This window comes from Erigeron canadensis, chromosome 7, assembly GCF_010389155.1.
Source record: "Erigeron canadensis isolate Cc75 chromosome 7, C_canadensis_v1, whole genome shotgun sequence".
In the NCBI taxonomy this organism is placed as follows: domain Eukaryota; kingdom Viridiplantae; phylum Streptophyta; class Magnoliopsida; order Asterales; family Asteraceae; genus Erigeron; species Erigeron canadensis.
Window position 1 is genome coordinate 13,862,517 of NC_057767.1, and position 23,261 is coordinate 13,885,777.

The window sequence follows — 23,261 nt, forward strand, 5'->3', positions numbered from 1 at the left end:
TTGTCTACAACTTTTATTTTGATAGTTTTTCTTGAAAATGTCCTCACATGTTCAGTTTACCCGTTCTAAGACAGGAGATCAATTCTGTCAGAATGTTTATTGGTTAATACATCCCACCAATGGTTTTGTTTGCTTGCTTTAACCTCTAGATTCCCACTAACAAAATTATTACTTTGTTTTGTATCTCTTAACATCAAATATACAGATTATATCAAATTCAAAATCATAACCATCCATCTCAAATCCCCAAATCCAAATCAATCAAAACTAGTGCAAATCTAAGCATGCATGTTAAGATCTATCACTTTCAAGCTCAATCAACTTATTATCTTTTATGTGTGAGACTTTTTAATGATTATTTCTTATTATTCCATCATTTAAATATGCATGCATATATGTGTATTTAGTGATAAAATGAAAGGTAAAAAGAGTGGTAATCAAAAGAGTTCAAGTTATCAACCTTTGAAGATCAAAATAACAAGATGGGATGTGGTGTTGGGTCTTGTTCTTGATGGCAGCCCATGAGTCGTTTGTTGGCTGTTACAAGCTCAAAAATAAGGGAAAATAAGCTATCAAATGAAAGAAGGGATGAAGAACAAACAAAGGAACATGTTGGGTACCCATTGATAATCAAGAACCAAAAGGAAGGGAGAAGATGGGACTTGTTTGCTCCTGTTTTCTGCTGCTGTTCGATCAGCCCCTTAGAGGGCTGATTTCGTGACCTTGTTGCCTCCAAATCGACTCCATGCTTCCACCATACATGACTCTAGTTGTTGGATGATCAATGGAACTTATTATTACACTAGATTAGTTAGTTTCAAGCTCCATTTTGCCTTGGAGAAATCTGAAAATGGAGAAGGAGGTGGAGATAGTTGAGAGAGAGTTTTTGGGAGGAGTGTGTGTTGTGTTTTCAAGAATGAAAGGTGTGGGGTGGTGTGTGCAGATGTATGGACGTGGGAGAGAGGAGGAAAAGGAGTTAGGAGGATGCCTATTGGTCTAAAGGAGTGGTGTAGTGGGTTAGGAGTGAACTCATTGGTTAACCCAAGTGGTTTGTGTTGGGTTTAAGTCCTAACTAGTGTTTGTATGTATGTATATGTATATGTGATGTATATTTATGTGTGAGTGTAAGAATAAGTGGGTTAGTTGTATGTTGATTGGTGGATTTTATAAGAGTTTATATGTATAATAAGTTTAAGTTGTGTGCATATCTTTTAATTGGAAGACTTATTCAAATGTTGCAATATATTTATGTACTTATTATTATTCAAGCTTACTATTATGTACATAATAGTTTATAAATCTATTTTCAAGATGGTCATTATATCTTTGTGTTCAAATATACTTTAATTAGCTTTGTGTTTGGATTGTTGGACATTTATAGAGATTTTTGGTTGTTATCGCAACTTGTGAGTCTTGTACAATTATTTATGTAACTCAACTTCTTGAAATAAAATTTTTGGTTCATTGACAGTTCACCAAGTTTGATTAGAACTAATTTATAGTTTGAGATCGTATTGAATGATTATAGTTATTATTTAGGGCATTTCTAAGGCATTTCACTGCACTAGGGGGCAATTATCACTATGCTTGAATATCTAGGAGGCAATTTCTCTTAATGAACCTCTAGGGATCGAAACCTAGATAAATATAAGTAAGTAGTCCTAATTTGAGATTGAGGGTTGTTACAAAGTATATCTTGAATAATCATCAACAATAACCAAAATGTATCTCTTCCCATTTCGGCTTTGAACTTTCATTGGTCCACAAAGATCCATGTGAAGCAAATGAAGAGGTGCTAAAGAATTTGGAGATTTCTTCGGTTTATGAGAAGCTCATTTTATCTTCCCAATAACACAAGAAGGACAGACATGCTCACTTTCATACTTATAGTCTGGCAAGCCTTCAACAAGATGCTTATTGACTAAAGTATTGATGGTAAGAAAATTTAGGTGAGAAAGTCTTCTATGCCACAACCAAGAATTCTTTGAAGTAGCCTTTGAAATGAGACAAATATTATCGGTTGGTTGATTATCATCAAGATTGACGGTAAAGAGGTTATCATCACGGTCGCCACACAAAATGTCAACTCCATCTAGAGTTTGAACCTTGCAGAGAGATTGTCGAAAAAGAACTTGAAGATTGTTGTCACAGAATTGTCCAACACTAAACAAGTTATGACTTAATCCTTCAACATAGTGAACTTTCTTAATGACAATTCCATTGCGTTCAATGTCGCCATAGCCTAAGATAGGAGCGAAATTGTTGTTACCAAATCGAACAGTTCCCAAGAATCGTTCGATAAAGTTCTTGAGCAATGCTTTATTGCCAGTCATGTGTTTTGAACACCCGGAGTCGAGTATCCAAACACAGATGGTTATTTCCTGCAATCAAATAGAATTAACCGACTTTAGGTACCCACTTGAAGACGGGTCCTTTGTGGTTAATTAGCACAGGCAGGGTATATAACTTAGGAGATGCATACAAACATGCTTTCGAATCAACATACTTATTAACAAGCACATTATCAACAAGCACATTTGGATCAAACAAACGAATATTAACACACGAATCAAAAGTAACATGTCTACCACCATTCAAACCATACAAATAAAAGTGAGAATTAACATTGTTTACAACATCACAAGGCATTGCCTGGGCATCATTAACATTTGTTTTCAAAGATGACTTAAAAGATAAATTGTTCGAAACATCAGAAACAAACTTCTTCTTACTACCCGCTTTTCTCCTTTGCCTTTTCTTCTTTTTCTCAACTTTAGTGATCTTAGGTACTAATGACTTAGCTTCCCATTTAGACTCACTAATCAAACTCTTTCTACCTGTGGGATTGACACTAAGAAGATTAGAACGAGAATTTTGAAGAACTTTTATCTTTTTAGTCTCTTTTGAGGGTGCGGAAACTTCTTGTTTCTTAGGTTTATCATGAGAAAACCAGCCATATCTATCCCTATATCTAGTTGCACCATTTGTAGCATCCCTAGTTAGCAAAACTGAGCTAGACCTAGACACTTAGAAATTGAACTAGAATGAGAGCTAGACGAAGAAACATTTGAATTGATTTCCAGAAGTTTCACTTTGTTGTATTTGATTTTGGGAATGGTCTCAACTTGTTTGGTTTTAACATGCTTTTCCGGGGTAGGACACTTTGTTTTTAACTTATTGATTTTTGGTTTGGTGACAGTTTTTGGTTCAGTCTTGACGAGTTTGGAAATAACCCGTTTCTTTGAATAATATGAAGTTGGAGCTTTAGAAAACGATTTTGGCGATTCCTCTTTTGATTCAACTTTGATTTTGGTAGATTCATTCTTTTTCTCAGTTTCAGAATCAAAAACATATTCTCCCTCCATGAATTTATCAAAATCATTTTTGGTGAATGGTGAAACCGGAGAGATTTTTGAAAAATCAGGAATCTTGTTTTCCAACTTCACACTATCGGTAATCTCAGGAATGAAATCAACTTGAACTGACACTTCTTTGGTTTCACAAGAAATTAAAGTAGAAGTATCAACACCTATACTAGCACTAAGCTTAGGGTGAACAACTAACTCTTCAGGAGACTCACAAGTGAAAAACCTAAAGTAGTACCATATCAAAACTAAACTATGCGCAAGTTCGTCATAAAATAAATCATATTGCACATAATCATCTGCTATAACAGTAGCAGCATTTTGACATAAACACTCAAGAGAATCAGTCAAGGTTTGGGTGGAGGAAACAGTAGATGAAACACAAGTAGTCTGAGTGGAATGGTCTACTAGAGCACTTAGGTCAGTTTGAGTAGAAGCATCCATATAAACTTTCTTAGTATCCACAACAACTTTGAGACTTAAGTTTTTCAATTTCATTTTGTTGAGATTTCACCGTTTGTTGCAAACCTTCTATTTGTTTTTCCAAAATGGTAGATGGAACATACATTTTAGTAGGTTTAGGTGAATTACCAACTGACTCTTGGTTTTGAAAATTTGATACTATTTCTTCCAATTTGAAAATTGAAGATTCTTTTGAGTTATTTGAAGCATTAATAACATCATAGTTAACCAAAAAATCATTTTGTGGTAATTTCTCAACTTCATTAGTCTCAAAATCGTCATCCAGTGGACGAATAAATTGTTGTACCATACCAAGGCGAAGAAATCTTTCATCATACAAGGGTTCGATTTGTTCTTTGGCTTTTTGTAATGGAGAGATATTCTCAAATCCCAACCCATGAAGAAGTTCCGATCTGTCAATCTTGGACTTGTTGAAATAGGCGTTAAAATCCAAAAGAGGGTTTTGTTCGACTTTATATAATTTCTCTTGATAGAAAAGTATATTCTTTTTAAATTCCTCTATTTGGTTTTGAAGAGTTTTAATCTCAACGCCTTTCAAAAAACAAGTATGATTTAAATCAGAAATCTTTCGTTCAAGTTCAATATTGTTAGGTTTGGATTCTAAAAGTTTCTTGTTAAGAATATCAACATCCATTTGTCTTGCATTGGCCCGAAGCCACTCATTGGTCTTTTGAATTTCAAGATCTTGATTGGCTTTTTCAAGATTATGAATGGTCTTTTCAAGTTTATAACACTTATGCAATAACTTAGAATCAGGAGCTACATTCAACTCACACTCTTTAACCAACATTTGATCTTTGTAGGTTTGAAAATCTTGTTTAATAGTATCATAATCAAAAAGTAATTTCGAATGTTCTTCAAAGAGTTTTGAAAATTTACTTTTAGAAAATGAAATACTATTTTTCAACTTCTTATTTTTGTTGGCTAAAGATGTAATATGAGTTGTCAAGTTAGATAAAGCTAAATCAAACGACTCTCTATCTTTAACTAAAGAAAAAGTAGAGTGTAGATTTACCTCATCATCCGGGTACTCTTCATCAGTGCTTTCAGCTTCAAATGCTTTGTTCTTGGCCAACCTCGCCATGAAGCACACATTTGCAGAGAGATCTTCATCTTCATCATCTGATAGCAAAAGCCACTTGTCATCTTCAGCCAGTAATGCATGACCAGCTTCCACTTGCTTTGCTAAAAGCATCTTCTGCTTGTAGTACTCATAGTTTCTCTTGCGGGGTTGCTTGCAATCAATTGCAAAATGACCAGGAATACCACAGTTGTAGGACTTTTTATCAGAAGCTTTCCCCTTCTCAACAACTTGTTTGTCATAACCTTCAACTTTTTTTTCCATATGCTTGGATCCACTTGATTCACTTTGACCATTATTCTTTGAATGATAGTGTTCCTTCTTGGGAAATGCACTTGTGGAAGAAGTGCGGAGATTGTTGTTAGTTGGCCTCGCTTTGTAGTACTTTTTCTTGAAGTGCTTGGTAACTGCAGCAAAAGCTTGATATAATTCGTCAGAAACACCATCTCTTGGAGCCAACATATCATCTCCCTCCTCATCAGACGAAGAAACAACTACCATTTGCCTTTTAAGAGCTTCAGAAACCTTCTTTTCAACAATTAATGCCAAAGGATCAGAAGATACAACTTCTGGCATTTTGTTTGATGAAGCTTTGTTTAGTACTTGATGTTCATTGAGTTTGAAGGATTCATGAAGATTATGGATGGAGAACTTGGCCAGATTTTGATGTTGCTTAATCTGAGTACCATAATCTTCCCACTCAGGACCAAGAGCTTTGATGAATTTGAGGTTTAACTCCATCTCCGATTTCTTGACATTGTTCTTCCTAAGTTCATTTATGACATTGCAGAATCTACAATAGACAGCCTCTAGAGATTCATTTGGCAATTTGTTGAAGTTGTCAAACTCAGTCAACACATTTGTTAATCTAATTGTTGAAGTTAGGTCAGATCCTTCCATTTGTCTTGCCACCTCATCCCATATCTCCTTGGCTGTATCATAAGAATCAACAGAACCATAGATTTCATCTGGTAGTGCTTTGTATAAGCATGATCTAGCTCTGTTATCTGCAGCTGTTCGATCTTTTTGTTCAGCATTCAAAAGATCAAGAGTGAGTATTGCATCAGTGGTGGGATGGCGATGAACTGCAAGTCCATTAAGAATGGAATCTTTAAGAAGGTGACCATTTGGTTGACATTCCACATAATCCATGAATCTTTTTTTCCATAGTCCATAAGAACCACGGTAGAGAACTGGAGGTCTTGTGTCAGAACCTAATGCCAAAGCTTCACGAGAAGCCATTTGAAAGAGATTTGATTTGGAACTTGACTTAGAATGAAAGTTGAAATTTTCAGAAGCTGAAACGATCTTGAGAAGATCGTTTTAGGATATGATCATCTTGGAAGAGATCGTCCTAGATGAATGAATTTAAGAACGACTTGGAAAAGATCGTTTTAGGATTAAGAAGAGTAAGATGATTTAGAGAAGATCGTCTTGAATGAACTTTGATGAAATTTGGCTAAGTATGAAATGAAACTGAAATTGAGGACTGATTTTGTGATTTGGAAACGGAAATTGAAAAAAGGAATTAAAGGAAATTGAAAAAGAAATTGAAGTATAAAGAACTTTGAAAATGAAACGATCTAAAAAAAGATCGTCTTGGAATTTTGATCAAGGGTATGAAACGGTCTTGATAAGATTGTTTTAGAAGACATGGAAATTTTTCTAAGTGTTTTTGAGAATTTTTGGACAGAGATTTGTTTTAATTGGAAGGAATTTGATTTGAGCAAAACCAATCAATAATGATCAGTTACCCAGGAAGTGTGTGATTCCCAATCACAACAACTTTAAATGATCAACCTCACCAACACAACAAACAGCAAACACTGAGACGATCTTGGTCAAGATCGTTTTAGTGTCAGGTAACTGAGACGATCTTGGCAAGATCGTCTTAGTTTCTGCCAACTCTTTTTCAAAGTTTAAACACTTTGAATTTTGACCAAACCAATCCAAAATGGATCAGTTAGCCACAAACAACACTTTTCCAACAACCACACTTGCTAGAACGATCTTGTGAGGATTGTCCTACAAGCCACAACAGAAAATGTATCAAATATGGAAAAACAACCACTGAGACGATCTTAAGGAGATCGTCCTAGTGAAGATCGTTTTGAGGTCTTCTTCTCCAACAGAATACAAAGTAAAAACTCCATTGATGAATTTTCAAGCTTCAATAACTTTCGATTTACTGAGTGTTAGAATGTGAAATCAATTAAAAAAGGTTTGTAATTACGAACAAATCCTAATACACAATTCAGCTTATAACACAACAGAATCAAAACCCAATTTTTAGCGCCAAAACTAAAAATTTCAATCTAGAGATTTAGATCGAATTGGAACTTGAAACTTGACTGGATTATGTTTAAAACTATCAGGAATCTAATGGTGAACAAAAATTGATGATTTTATGTGATTTTTTTTTTTTTGGTGAAAAATGATGAAACAGTGACGGTATGAAAAACGGTTTTGAAATGAAATTGAATGAAAATCGAGATCAAAATCAGTTATGGATCGATATCAAAGTGATGTTTGCTCTGATACCACATGTAATAACACAATTTCTGCTATTGATTCGATCTCAACAATGGCGATTCAAGTGTGTGTGTTCTTGGTGTGTTTAGTGTGTGTGATTTTCTAGAGAGAGAGAGAAAGAGACGATCTGTATAAGTTGTATGTGTAAAATGGATAAAAGGCTTATGATTTCTAAGGAGTTGAGGGTATTTATAGTCTAAATCTATAATTTAAGCTAATTGACACTCCTAGTCCCTCAACCTTAGAAATCATTTCACCATGTCTTAACAACAATAACATCCACTAACTTAAATTACAATTTATTACTATTATTGGATTTCTAACATATTTAACATCAATAAATAGAATACACTTGAAAATTACATTGTGTCTCACCACTTACTTACTTGCTTATCTTTATATTGCTTAAGTACGTATTACTTTATATAGATTCTTGCATTTATATTTATCGTAATACTAGTCCAATCTAGTGCTTACTTGAAGTTTCATACTAGTCCTATCTAGTGATTAATTGACTTGTTATTCTACACTTGTGGGTTAAACCATCGAGTGAGGGACTTCACAAAATATATCATCAGCATTCAATTCGAATTTTAAGAAGAGGGACCAAATTTGTTGGTAAAAGTGTAACCGTTCGTGATTGTTGTGTGATAAAGCAGTTATTTTCTTAAAATGTACACACATTTTTTAGGCCGTTGATGTCAAAGGGATACGGTTTTTACAGATTTTTTGAATCTTGGATTCTTATTGGCTTTCATCTCAAGCTTAATTTATCCTCTTCACTAAATTGGTCATTCACAATACTCCAAAATCTTTGAAGGTAAAATATTTAATCATTGTATGTATCTCTTATCTTATCTTATATATATATATATAAAAGTTGTAAGATTGCAATTAATTCTAAATCTTCATCTTGATTATGGTATTTATGATTTTACTATGTGGTAATCAAAATAATTGCTATAGTAATTATTGGGGATAGTTTTGTTATTAGTAGATAAAAATTCATTTACATTCATTCACTCGCTGTAGTTGATTGATAAGATAGATTTATTGATTGATTATTTATGAAATCACTCAATGAAGTGCCTTTTTGGTTTCCCTAATCTTTAAATCTTCACATTATATTCAATTATGATCATAATGTTTATCAATATCAATTCAACAAATTATTATAAAACACATCTAACATGCCACCAGCCCACCACCATAGTCCGTTACTCTGGTCAACCACCATTCTTCCGGCCAGCTATCATCCTCTGACCATCCACCAAGCGGTTCCACCAGGTTTGTTTATTATTACTAGCAAGTAAATTAGTTTTTGCCCTAATTCCTTAAATTTCTTCTAATGAATTTTGTTATAATGAATTTTGTTATAATTTTGGGTTTTTTAAAATTTAGATTCTGATTGACTGTAACGGCATGTTATGTATGAAATTTCATCACATTACTCGGTAGTGTTCAATTAGTCGATGGAAATGGAACAAGGTTTCGTAGAATTAAAACTAATTCTAAATATATTATCGTTTGCATTATATAATAAATTGATGTACGAGAACCAATATGGAGATAATTGTAAACCTGATCAATTTTTTCAAACTTTAACCAGCTGATTATCTAATTAAGGCCCATATTTTTTGAACCAAACATGCATACAACTTGCTTCCTTTGCCAGTTCTTGATCTTGATTTCATTAACTTGATCAGGGTCCATTCTTATTAGCTTATGGAGTTCAAAGAACCTGATGGAATTCTCTGCTGCAAATAACATTTTAGAGGTAATCTGGTTTCAAACATTGGGAAGTCTATAATTATGGAAAGCTCGATTTTTAATAACAATCGATTAACTGGAGAAATCCCAAAATTTTTTTGGAAACTCGAGTCTTGTATATATCTAAAGTTGTAAGCATGAATTCAATGCTGATGCTTAAGAATTGATTAGGGCTCTTTATGATTTTACTTGAAGTTTATGATTTTACTGCTTTGGTAGGGTTAATTAGTGTGTTGCAGTAAATTGAATTGTTATTATATGAATATATGTAGTAATTGTAATTGTTATCAACATTGATTGCATTAATAATGATTTGTATATGATTTTTTTGAACGACTCATGATTTGTGTATGTAATAGCTTTATCCTTTCATTTGCAATGTAATTGAATAGAATAGTTACTGTATTCATTAATCATAGCTTTAACATTCATGATAGTCATAATAGCATTAGGTTTTAGAGTTAATTGGAAACTGTTCTCTTCCCATGAAAAATCAAGACACAATGCTAACAATCTATACGGTTTTAATTTTCTTTGTAGATGAAGTTTTTTTTTTCTTCCTCCTAAATCTTCTTCAAGAAAATTTTCTTCTAATACTAACCCTAAATCTTTTTCCAATTTTCATTTAATCAATTTGCCTTAACAATTAATTAATCATAGGTTGTGGTAAGTAAGTTCTGTGTTAATTCAACTTTATATATATATATAAAAGATAAAAGATGATACATCTTTAATCTATCATGAAATCATATCTGCTTAACAGTGAAGGTATGAACATGTATTGTTTTTGTGTAATAGTTGAAAATGGGTTAATTTCATATTTGATATTACTGCCATTGTAGAAAAAATAAAAGCCGATCATCTATCTATCTGTGTTTCCAGACTTCACTAAAGCACAAGAAGTAAATTTTCTCATTCTCTACACCTACTGCCTTCAATGGTGAAAGATGAATCATCAACAAACAAGAGAAGTAATCATCTTCTTCTCTACTTTTCTTCATTTTGTTGTTTCTCAATCATAGATCTTACATGACCCTGCTCCTAATTTCTTTGTTATGTTTGGTTTAGGGTTAAATAGGCATTTATTCTTTATTTTTTTCCATCTATTTTCGTAAAAATTAAAATTCTTTGCTCCGCTAATTAACTACAATGAGATAATTATGAAAATGATAGAACAAGCAATGATATTTGTAAGCTAACGAGTCTTTATTGTTCTATGTGTGTGTGTGTTTGTGTTATGAATTAGTAGTATTGATCATATTGTCTTTTGGGTAATTATCGAGATGAATATTTTTACACAAGTTTGATCCCGTTCAAAGTGGGTTTACGGGAAATGGAAAGATCAAAGGCAGTGCTGGAAGAGTTCCAACTGATGAATCGATTGAGAAAGTATGATTGGTTGCTCAAGCTATTGGGGACATTGCATTTGCATACCCTTTTCACTTCGAAGGTTTTTTTTTTTTATGTACAGGTGATGATTGTGTATATTTTATCTAGATATAACAATTCTTCATGTCTTTCATAAAACTTAGTCGTTTGATATTTTTTTCTTAATTATGAAGAGTACTTTGAAATGACCTCCCTCAAAAGAAGTCACAATGAAGAAAGCTTCGAGAATTGCAGTTTTAGTTACTACTGTCTTTTACCTCTGTTGTGAGGGATTTGGTTATGCAGCCTTTGGGAACTCAACTCTTGGAAAAATGTTGAGCTGCTTTGGATTTTACGAGCCATGATAGCTCATCGACTTTTCTGATGCCTGCACTTTTCTTCACTTAGTTGGAGGATATCAAGTAAACAATTCTATTTCATGAACTGATTATCTAAATAGTGTCTCTACTATATGCATGGAAATGTGCTGGTCTGGTCAAAACAAGCAACTTTGGTACATATCAAAATGATCAGGATGAGGTTTTATGCATTATATGATAAACTTTGGGTGGTTTTTGAGTTTCAACCGGTTGCTGAACCCGTCTCCCTTTTAATTAAGTTTTCCTCAAAATCTTATTTAACATGTTAGAGATAAACATAACCTGATTTGAAACATTAAAATTGCCACCTATAGCATTTCATGTCATGCAAACGAGTCATGCAAAATAAAATTTAACATTGCTTGACCCCCTTTTTTTTCCAAATATATAGTGAAACGTTATATGCTATTGTGGAAAGGTGGTATGCTGGAAAGTACCCTGAAAGTGAATTAGTAAGTAATTTACATATCATGGGGATTAGGCTTAATCCTCTTCGGTTATGTTTTCGAACATCATAAGTGATTTTAACAAAAGTCATAGATATGTTATTCCCTTAGCTCAATGAAGCCGTAGCATTTGCAGGATGAGTAACCTTTTGGCCTCTGGTTATATCTCTCCCAGTCGAAATGTACTTGATGCTGAAAAAATTGTACCTCGGATGAGTAAGTGGGTTCTTCTTCGTATATTCAACATTGTTTGCTTATTTGTAACATTATTTGCCTTGGTTGGATCTATTCAAGAGATAATTGACAAAATATTTGGATAGAAAACCAAACTACGCCTTTTTATAATTAAGGCAGCCCCTGCACCTGTGGCCTAGGTCTATTTGAAACCATGTGTGGGTTTGTATGTAGATTTTTGTTTGGACCATTCTCTATTCATAGATAAATAACTCTCTCTATATTTAATCTTTTCTTTCGGATTTTGTGAAAAAAGTCCCCGTTTGGGGTTCAAGTCAACTCAACAATTAACTTTCTATTGAGTTTTTTTTTGGTGTATTGTACCAAATTTATTCACATTACATTTTCAAACTGTGGAAATTTTTTTAGAATCAAAAATTTTTCTTTAAGTGAACTGAATGTTAAAGAAAGTACAAACATCTTCTTAGTAGGTGTCAATCCGAGAAATTAACAATTTAGCTGCTATCCAAATGTTTGACAAATCTGTTTTTGATTCAAAACAAGTTTGCTCTCAAAGTGGTCCGTTAAACTAATACTAACTTAGGTTTCTATATTTTGAAGATGATATGAACCTAATTGCGAGCTATTATTGGTCCCGTCCTATGGTTATCAGTCCAAAATGAACGTGGGTCGAATCCGAGCTTCAGTATTTTTAAGTTGGTATTTCTTTCTTTTCTCTTAACTGGACTTTTACCATCATCAAAAGACTTCTGCTCGACTTGAGTCAACCTATCTGATGACACTTACAAGGTTATCTAAACTTTATGGGTTATATTAATAAGCCTATATGTATCAGTGGCAAAACGGTAGGTCAGGCGGGTTGGGCAATGGTTTAAAACATAAAGTTCCTCTGTATGGGTTGGATAAGGGTTGGGTTGATCCAAAGAACTCTTTGCCCACATCAGGCATAATGAAGTAAAAATATTATAAAAAAAAAGGTCGCTTCTTCCTATATTTGATCTCTTAAACAAAATTATGACTCTTTTTCTATAGGTATGGGGGTTCAGGTCAAATGGATGTGTGGATGTGAAGTTTAAAAAAGGAAATGAGACCCTCTTGAATTTGTGACTTATACATTTATGTGTGTGTCTTATATATGTAGAAGATTTTTCTAATTTGTGTTATAAAAATAATTCAGTATTTTGTTTATGCATATAACTCTAATATGTTATTTCTTCAATTATATGTATGGAAATTTATATGTAATTAGTTTTGTAAATCAGGTTATGAACATGATGGAGCAAATGATAGACATGGATGCTACTTGAACAATGGTAAATCTTGAAAAGACGACTTAGATCATTTTTGAGACCTTCAACACCCCTCATATGTATTTCGCCATTCAGACACCAATGGGTGTATAACTGGTAAGATTTTCTTCCCGTGCAATTTAATGTGAAACGCTATGAGTATTTATTTATGTGAATATAAACAAATAGCTTTTCTCAATTTCATTAGAAACGAACATTCAACATGGCAGCACACTATATGTTAGATCTTCTTCAACTCCGACCCAAAAGGTTTCCCTCTTTTGTACATGTATATTGAACTTGCTCCTGGATAGTGATGAGGTATAATCTCTATTTCCTTATATAGTTTTTAGCGTATCTGGCCAAACTATGGTCATGGTGCAACATTGACTTCTCAGAAAAACAAAATGGTATAGGTTGAAAATATCATATATGCCTTAATTTTAACTTTAAAGAATATCATGTTATTAAACGTTTCAACCATTTTTACATTTTGCGTCATGCTATAGAGCATAGGAGCTCAGTACTAGATGATAATATGGGATCACGTGGCCCATTACATAGAACTCGATAGAAAGCGGGATGAGTCTTCTTTCCAAAAAGTCAATTAGAAGAAATTACAAACATAGCTAAAATGTATATATTGAATTTGAAATGGGCTAAGAACCACCCAAAGGATTTTCAAATGCTTAATACTCCTGTTTCTTAATTTTATATAGTTTTACAAAGTATGAAATCCCTTAATTATCTGTGAAGTTCTACATGTAGAGAAAAAGGTTTAGATGTGTCATTTCTACTCTCGGACCGACTTCTTTTGACTCTCATTGAACAATAGCCTGACCAGAACCCATTACCTAACCCACCGACACACCCATTATTTTAGACGTAGAATCAGTCTTAGTGGAACTCATAGGAACACTCAGAGAGTTTAGAAAAAAATTAATCCTAAATATGAAGTTTCATTGCATGGGCAAAAACGTCAATTGCTTTTTTCCCGCAATAAACTGTTGTAGGTTTACGGTTTACCTAATGAAAATAAGTTAATTACCTAAAACATAGCCTTAACTACCCCGTTCACAAGTAACAGTTTGAATTAAAATCAGTTCTTACATGGAAACTGCTACCTTGAGATCCATGAATAAGACCATATATACTTTTAGGTGGGGGTTGGAAAACTTTCTATCAAGGCTGATTGATGGTAAAATGCGAGTAGACAATGAGACTAAAACTATAGATATTGAGAAAGAAAGTGGGGAACCTCTAATAATGATACATGACGCAAAAATAGAAACAATACTAAGCGTAGAAAGTAGTATGTCTCAACCTTTTATAACTGTATTGATGTTTGAAACATAGGTAATTCGGCCATTTTCATCATGTTATAGTCAGATATTATCTCTGCTCCAATCAAATTAAGCTATCATGATTTTGAAACATTCCGTTACTTTCTGATGTATTCTCCAAATGTTCAATATGCATGTAGATTTTTTTTTTAAACAGCCATAGAATAAAGAACCCCCCCAACCCCTCAGCACACGGATCTTAATCACACTATTTTTAGCAGTTTTTTGTCTTTCAATTCATTCATTTTAAGTTTGTCACATGAATGGCATGCACTGTGGATTAAGAAAAGCGTCTGACCTCTGTAGAAATTGAACAATGTTTGTAAGTAAAGGCTATATTAGGGGGTGTTTGGATTCATGTTATATTTATGGCTTATGAAAATTCAACTAGCAAATAAGGTCAATTTCCGTGCTTATGTGCTTTTTAACTAAACCTTATTGCTAATGTAAAGGAGTTTTCAAAATATGCTTTTGAAGTGTGCGTATATAGGTGAATTTTAATAAGGAGAAGTTTCATTTCATTTTTCATTTGAACTTTCGTTAATATGTGTTTGTTATTTTGTGAACCTTCTCATTAAAGTGTTGTGGTAATATTGTGTTTTTTGAATAAAAATGCAGCTCAAAGTGATTGATGATAAGTTGTATACTTCCAAGAAGAAGATAATGTATAATGATATATATAAGTAATGCTTGGACTCACAGGTTAACTTTAAAAATAGTCGGTTGCAAATACTTTTCCTTCCTTTTAGATGAGAAGTGCTGAAGATGTTTACAAAAGCTGATGCATGAATCTCTAGGCCCTCATAACTTCAAGCCTTTTAACTTCAAAATGCTCTTTGTAACTAACAAGTTTTAATTTTGTTTCTTATTGGGTTGCACAAATGATAATGGGAATGTATATCAAATGAGTAAAAACGGGTAACTTTTGTAGTTTGATTTGGGTTCAATTGTCAAAAATCACTTATACCCGTAAGCATAAACTATTCTTCCATTTCCAGTCGATGCTCTTTTTTTTGGGCAAGAACTTTCGAATCTCTATAGAACAACCAAGTCACTCATCAAACTTTTTATTTCTTTTCTACGTATTATTATGTTTTTTTATTTATAAGCTGCTGATTAAACTGGTTTTATGAAATAACTTCATTAGCTATTTAAAAAACCGACAACAAAATACATGCAAACAATATATTTAAAACACGACGTGCGTAACACGGGTATTTAAACCTTTGTATATCTTATAAAAGTTGTAAGATTGTCATCAATTCTTAAACTTTAACATTAATGATAGCTATTTATTATTTTACTAAAGTAAATCTTAGGAATAATGATGAATTTGAGGGTTTACAGTGGGTTGATTATCAGATAGTGAATAAATTCTTAGCCAATTAATTAATTTCGAATAATAATTACACTGAATAACAAATAGATTGTTGGGCTTCCTGGATCAGTTTTTATCTCAGTTAAATGTTGGTAGCTGAATGAACCAGAAGCTATTACCAATATTTAATTTCGAATAATAATTACACTGTTTGTGGTTTTGCATGGTTAAATTCTGCAGGCCGATGGCTCTTGAAAGGGATGACGGTCCAAAATCGAACTCAGGTCCTGAAGAGGATTTAACTCAATAAGTTATTCGCTGCACTCTTGGGAAATAAGAAGGATCAAGTTGCGAAGATCTATAAACAGATGAGGCTGTTTCTCTTTGACATTAGATTTCAAGCTGGACTTCCATCTCAAGTTATCTTATATATATATAATTAGATGCATGCATATAATATTTCTTTTTATTGACTTCTGAAGTTTCTATTGCTATGTCCCGTAGTGCACTAATACCTATTAGTTCTTTGAAACAAAGTCTTTATTAAGTGGACTTCCCTCAATTCTTATTATTAATATATGGAGGGTAATATTTAAAATTTCCTGCTGCCTGTCATGTATACAAAAAGGTACTACTGGCAGAAATTTCATGTATTTATATTGAGAAAATAGCCTAGATACCCAAAAACCATCTTCAATATACGAAAATACCCAACTTTTTTCGAATTCACCAAAAATACCCATAAAATCGCAAGACTACAAAGAGGAGTTGCGGATCGCAAGGTTTGTCCTTGTGATCCACAAGACTGGCTTGCGATCCGCAAGGAGTCCTTGCGATTTTGACTTTTTTTGACTTATGGATAAGATTTTTTTTTAGATTTTCTTGTACTTGTTAGGATAAAAAGTAATCAGGATTTTCATGTACTTTTTTTTACTTAGGAACTAGCAACAACCTTTCACCCTAAACAACACCATAATTTTTTTTCTTTCAATTTGCAAAGTAAAAGGTATGTTTTTCTTAGCTATAACTATTTAGTATTTAATTTAGTAATGGAAAGAAACAACGTTTGGATAAATTAACTTACAAGAAGTTAATTTTACATGTTGCAAAAAAGTTAAGTTTAGCTCTTGAAAGTGAGGTGAGTCTAACTTATTTGAAAAATGGTAAAGTTTACTTGATAAACGATAATGAAGATATTGATCGATTCATGAGTTATATTGGTGTTTATGGTGATATTGTTACATTGTGTGTTGAATCTAGAAGTACTGAAATTGGATCTGGAACGGGAAGTAATCAAGTAAGTTCTTCGGCTCCCGTTTATGGCAATGCACAACAAAATAATTACCATAATCAAAATTTCATGGTTTTACAACAATTTAATCACCAACAAATTCTTGTTCACTTTCGTAGTCAACCCATTCAAAATCTACAACATTACCAAAATCCACAATCTTTAGATCCAACCCCAAATCAATACTTAGACCCAAATCAATATTTTGATATTAGTCAGTATGATGATCTTAAAAAAGATTCAGATTGGTTTTTTGGTAAAAGTGAACAAGAAGAAACAGTTCATGTCGAGGAACAAGTTATTGATGATGATGATGATGATGGTGGTGGTGGTGGTGGAGGTGGTGGTGGTGATGATGATAATGATGGGGAGGATATTGATGTGAAAGAAACTATTGAACACCCATTTTTTAATTCATATAACCCTGAAAAAGGTGAAAGTGAAGATGATGATGAAGTCGCTGAAAAAGAAGAAGAAGTCCATGAAGAAAAGAAAAACAAAGATTGTGACAAGAGATCTTGGGATGCTAAAATTGATCAAAAAGGTTGTACGTGGCGTATGATGTCAAGGAGGGTAAAAAATTGTGAAATGTTTCAAGTCACTACATTCATTGATCAACATACTTGTTCAAGAACCCAACTTTATCCTCACCATAGACAGGCAAACAAAAAGGTGTTGGGTGGATTTTTGGCGGAGTTAATGTTTGTGAAAGGAAGGGTATATAGGGGTCATGAGATTATGACTGACATAAATGCCCGGTTCAAGATTAATATCTCATATTCTCAAGCTTGGAGAGCCAAGTGTTATGCCTTGGAACTGTTGAGGGGGTCACCAGAAGCATCGTTTGCCCAACTTCCAGCTTATTGTCACAATTTAAAGTTGAAAACTCCCGGGTCGGTAACTCATATCAAAACAGATAGAGATGGACGTTTTGAGTTGTTGTTTATCACCATTGGTGCAGCGGTTAGTAAATCAATATAACTTTTCCACATGTTTTTTACTTTAACTACATGTTCAAATCTAAATGATTTATTATTTTGTAGATACGTTCGTTTGTTTCTTTCTTGTGGCCAGTTATTATAGTTGATGCGGCACATCTAAAAGGTCGATATCTTGGAACGAACTTATTAGCAGTAGGCATGGATGCTAATAATGGGATACTACCAATAGCTTATGGGGTTGGCAAATCTGAAACCTCTGATTCGTGGACATGGTTTATGGGGCATCTTAGAGATTGCATGGTTATGGTTAGCAATTTGACAATCATATCCGATAGGGCAAACTCAATTGATATGGCTATTAGAAGGTGTTTTCCAGATGCTTTTCATGGACTTTGTGCTATTCATTTGTATAGAAATCTAAAATCAAGGTCTCCTAGTATTAAACATCACCAATGGACATACTGGAAAGCGGTGAAAGCTTATCGAGAAGTGGATTTTAATAGGCATATAAATCGTTTGAGACATGTTATGCCCGAGTCTGCCCAAACACTAGAAGCTATTGGGTTTGAAAGATGTTCAAGAGTGCACACTCTTGGAGCAAGGTATGGTTTCATGACATCTAATAGTGCAGAATCAATCAACTCTCTAAGTCGCCATTAAGGAAATTACCCATTACTATGTTAATGGAGTTTTTCCGCGCATCCCTGCAAGAGTGGTATTATAGGAAAAGAAATGTTGCAGGTATTATTTGTTTAACTTTCTCACTTATTATATTATTATTATTATTATTATTATTATTATTATTATTATTATTATTATTATTATTATTATTATTATTATTAATATAAATGATAATGGATTTTAATAAGTAAATTACTTCTTTAAATGTACAGAATCATTGGAACGTCGTGTTACACCATGGACCGAAAAAAAGATTGCAAAACGTGTTGTGAAGTCAACTTCTTGGAGAGTTGAACCATGTTCAAACACATTGTTTGAAGTTATAGATCATAATTTGAATGGGCTTGTTGATCTAGATGCAAAGACGTGTACTTGTGGAAAATGACAAACTTCTGGTTTTCCATGTAGTCATGTTATAAAGTTGCTCTTCATCTAAACCAAGATGATTCAAGTGTATACGCTATGGAGTGTTACACTTCAGAAACATATCGTCAAACGTATGCTGAGATTGTCTATCCCATACCACATCCATCTGAATGGGAGATACCTGATGACTTACAAACAGTTTTGCCACCGGTTATGGACAGAAGGCTACCTGGCCGCCCCAAAAATTGTGATCGTATTCCGTCTAAGGGTGAGGAGAAGAAAAACCCGACTTGTAGTCGTTGTAAGGAACGTGGTCATACAAGGATGACATGTGGAGCACCGATGCCATCACAAACATCTTTTCCTCCACCCACAGAATATGGATCTTCGTCAAAATCAAAAGTTCATTCGGCGGCAAGTAAAGGGAAATCGAGATCCCAACCAAAGTCAAAATTGACAAATAACTCCTGGTTCAATAACAGGTTCCTGTGGAAGAGGAGGTACCCGTGGAATTGGAGGTGCCTGTGGAAGGGGAGGCGCCTGTGGAACGGGAGGTGCCTCAGAAGTAGGAATAGGTTTTGGCTCACCACATTTAACATGGTTCTCATCATTAGGAGCTCCCTTTTTCTTGTGGCGTCGTCTGAAATGTCTTGTTGTGTATGGAGATCTTAATTGTTGTCCAACACGTTTGGGGCGTAAACCCCGTCGTACAGAACAGACAACAAATGCAGATGGCTGATCTGGCTCAGAATAGCAAATGTCATCCATGTCATCCATTTCCTGCAAATACATAAAGTCGAGTATATAAACCAATATCAAAATTAATGTATACTGAATTAAAACACATAACTAAATGTTGAAATAAACTATACCGCGTCGTCTAGCGCCTGTAGAGCAGTGACATCCGCCTCCAAAGCACAAACCTTCTCTCGCAAAGAACGCACCTCGTCCCGTAATGGTCGTAAAGCAATCACCTCCTTCTGTAAAGATTGTAAGTCATCCCGCAAAGCACGTATCTCAGGGTCAGTAGATGTCGCATGCTTGCCTTGTGGAGAGAGATGAGGAGAATGCATGCGTGGCATCTTTGCTGGTCTCGTGGGAGATAATGGTGGTGGAGAATTGGGTCGATCACGGTGAAGAAATGATGATGGTGGAGAATTGGGTTGACTATTATGTTGAGAAGTTGGTGATACATCTCAGTGGATTTGAACCTTGGACCTGAAATACTGGGAGATCGACGTCATCAGCCCCTTCAAAAAAACGTTTACTAGCTTGCCACCAATCACTCGCTGCCTCACCTTCTGTTGGTATCAATGTCAGTTGTGGCTCGTCCACAATCTATCAACATATAAACAATATATACTAAGTCGCGTTTAAATATTAAGAATGCATATACCAATATAAATAAGTATTTGTATCACTTACATCATCAATCGGCATAATCTCCGTCAACTTAGGCAATTTTAATAGTGTAACTCTATCCCAATTAATTGCTCTCGGTATCACATTTTTCATCTTCTTTGCATACTTACTCATGTGGGGAAACGCTTCGTAAATCCAAATCTACAACAAAATTCACATTAATTTTATTAGCTAAATAAATAATATATGCATACATATATAAATACATTTCATGGATACCTTGAATGCCCATATAAAGCCGATAAGAGTGTATTTATGCCCCTCTCCTTCCTTAAGCTTGGCCCGACTACCAAATAGTTGTTCATATACCTTTCACCAAAGGTATGAACCCCATGGAAACACGTTGAATGCTTCCAAATTTTCGGCCAATGATAACATATCGGGACTAACATTTTGGGTTGATTGTTTTCCAGTAAAACCAACCTCAACAAGCATTATAACACATAGTCGAACAAAATCAATATCGCTCAACCCACCTGAACGACCTTCCTGCAACACTTTCTCGAAATCAAAGACTTTTAAACCATCACCACCCTTACTGTAGCCCGGAAAAACATTAAACACCCACAATGGGACGCGGATATTCTGAATATATGGACCGAATGAGTCATGACGCCCGAACCATAGACCAGTCACTAAGCAAAACTCTTCACGTCCAAATCGAGCATAGTGAAATGGTGGAAAATAAAACCAGAACTCCTGTTCACCACGTTGGATCCCGACTGGTAGCTCATCCTCATCAATCATATGTTGCAAAAATAGATGCGTCAAAGCTGGGTCTCCACTCGTTTGTTGTAATTGCAACCATGGGCCAAAACAAGTACCCTGAAACAATTCTTTCTGTCTTGGTGTAAGAGCTCTTGCAATTTCATTGACTATGCTCATTCTACCCCTCAAAGTCAACGAAGACTAGATATATTCCTAGAACACAAAAAAACCAAATTATTAATCAATTCAATCCATATATATATATATATGATAGCAAGAAGAATAAATACGAGTATTGTTATAATAGCAATAAATATGAGTATTGTTATAATAGCAAAAAGAGTAATATGTATGCCGTGATAATACAAGTATCACCGAACTAACCTTCGGTGGTGGTGCTTCTTGACTTTCCTGACTTTCATCCATCTCTTCTTCCATTATCATGTTTCAAGGGTCGGAGAAAGTGTGGCCAGGCCTACAAATATATTCAAACTTTACAAAAATGCGTGGAAACTAGACTAGGAAAAATTGAAAGAGATCAACTTGTTTCAAACCCGCCCCTTGTGAGTTTGATTTACAATATGATTTTTTAGCACAATATTGAGAAAATTTTTCTACTGTTAGTTTCCATCTAAAAGTAGGTTTTTGTGGGATCAATGAGCCATTTTGTGGGATTTAGTTGTGTTTATTGACCAACTGCATATTTATTTTGTTGATTAAGAGATGTATATTGGAACTCAACAGCGACTTTAGGCTTCTTTCCTATCTTTGCCCGTGCATTTATATTCAGATACATTGCATCTACATGGATAGCTGAACATTTTATGCATATGTCTTTAATTATGCAGATTCAAAATGGATGGAGTTGCTCCTGCTTTGGCCATTAAGCGAGATTTGCATTATTCCCAACATTGGTGCAAGTATGCGGCAAAGTCATACTATTTACACTTGTAAGACCTTTAGTATGCCAATCTTTGTCAGTGTGAGTGTGTGACCTATACAATGATCTAAAGCCAACTCTATTTATTTAATTTTTTTAAATCTTTTTTGACTCAAGAGATAGCTATTAACATTGTAAGTAGATTAGCTATAAATATTACTCTGGGTGTGGCTCACCAATTCGATATTGCCAAAGCAGGTTTTGTACCCTTAAATACTTTTTTGAAGTTGAGATCTTTTCTAGGTGTGTGTGTCAACCATTGACCATATAATTTGGCTCCCATATATATGTTCAGGGGTCCTAATGTACATCTCTTATATTATATTTGCATTGAGTAAGAATTCTGAACCAATATGTTAAGTTGGTTCTCTTTTTCCATTATTGCCACGCTAATTATAAATCAATGTCCTCTTGTTTGCTTTGAATGATGCATACAGTCTACAACATGTATCTAGGGGCAGCTCCAAATTTCACTGATGCTACTTATAAAAAATTCCCAAGATTATAATAACCTAACTTTCCAATCTTATTGCAGAGAACAAGGGATCTATATATTCATGAGCTGTTTACCCAATTATTGACTTTGCAAACACTCATACTTCGTGTCCTATGTTGTAAGGTATTATCTATCCTTTACTTCACCTTTTTGGAACTTGGATGGTTGGTTGAAGGGAAAGAGTCTGTTAGCCTGAGTTGGCTATGATAAATTTTGACTTTTTCAGTAATATATTATAATCTCTTAAGAAAATTATGTTGGTTTATGCAACCAGAAGGAGCATCGGCTCATGACTCAAGAATTCATGTAGCACTTTCTATGGTAAGTAACATCGAACTTTGGTGTTGTATATCACATGCTAAATTCCATTTGTGCATTGTTATTTATTGTTTTGTAGGTTCCCTGTGATAGTGTTAAAGTGTTTAAGCTAGTTAGTGATGCTACAATTAATGCAGGACATAATGAAAGTGCATCAACAAATTTGTTGCTTCAAATCATCTACCTCATCTCAGTTGATCTTGGAATGGATGAAACTCAACGTCGAAGTACACAACATGTTAATGATTGGTCAATTGAAGGGTCTGTTGTGTTTAACTAATGACTTAGTTTATTCTTCTTGTCTTTCATAGGATACTATAGGGTGTTTTACTTTGAATGCTATGTTTAGGGTGACTCAGATTATTATGCATTGTAGTGATGCTTGGTTTTTAACTTGGAATGTTATTGTTACTTTCGAACTTGGACTAATTTATTGTCATTTTCCTGTAAATTTGGTGTCTTTTCTTTCTTGTGAATTTGGTGTGCTCAATGATATATTGTTTGTAATGTGATCATAGTTGAAGAAAA

At 34.1% G+C, this 23,261-nt stretch overlaps 1 protein-coding gene and 1 pseudogene across 1 annotated transcript; both read left to right on the forward strand.

The window, feature by feature from the left end:
- Positions 1-10,397: 10,397 nt before the first annotated feature.
- LOC122608990 lies at positions 10,398-11,745 on the forward strand (annotated as a pseudogene).
- A 5,704-nt stretch (positions 11,746-17,449) lies between these two features.
- Positions 17,450-18,462, forward strand: LOC122608991. The gene is made up of 2 exons (XM_043782055.1): positions 17,450-17,824; positions 17,905-18,462. The coding sequence occupies exons 1-2, from the start codon at positions 17,450-17,452 to the stop codon at positions 18,460-18,462; spliced, it is 933 nt and encodes a 310-aa protein (XP_043637990.1).
- The last annotated feature ends 4,799 nt before the right edge of the window (positions 18,463-23,261 follow it).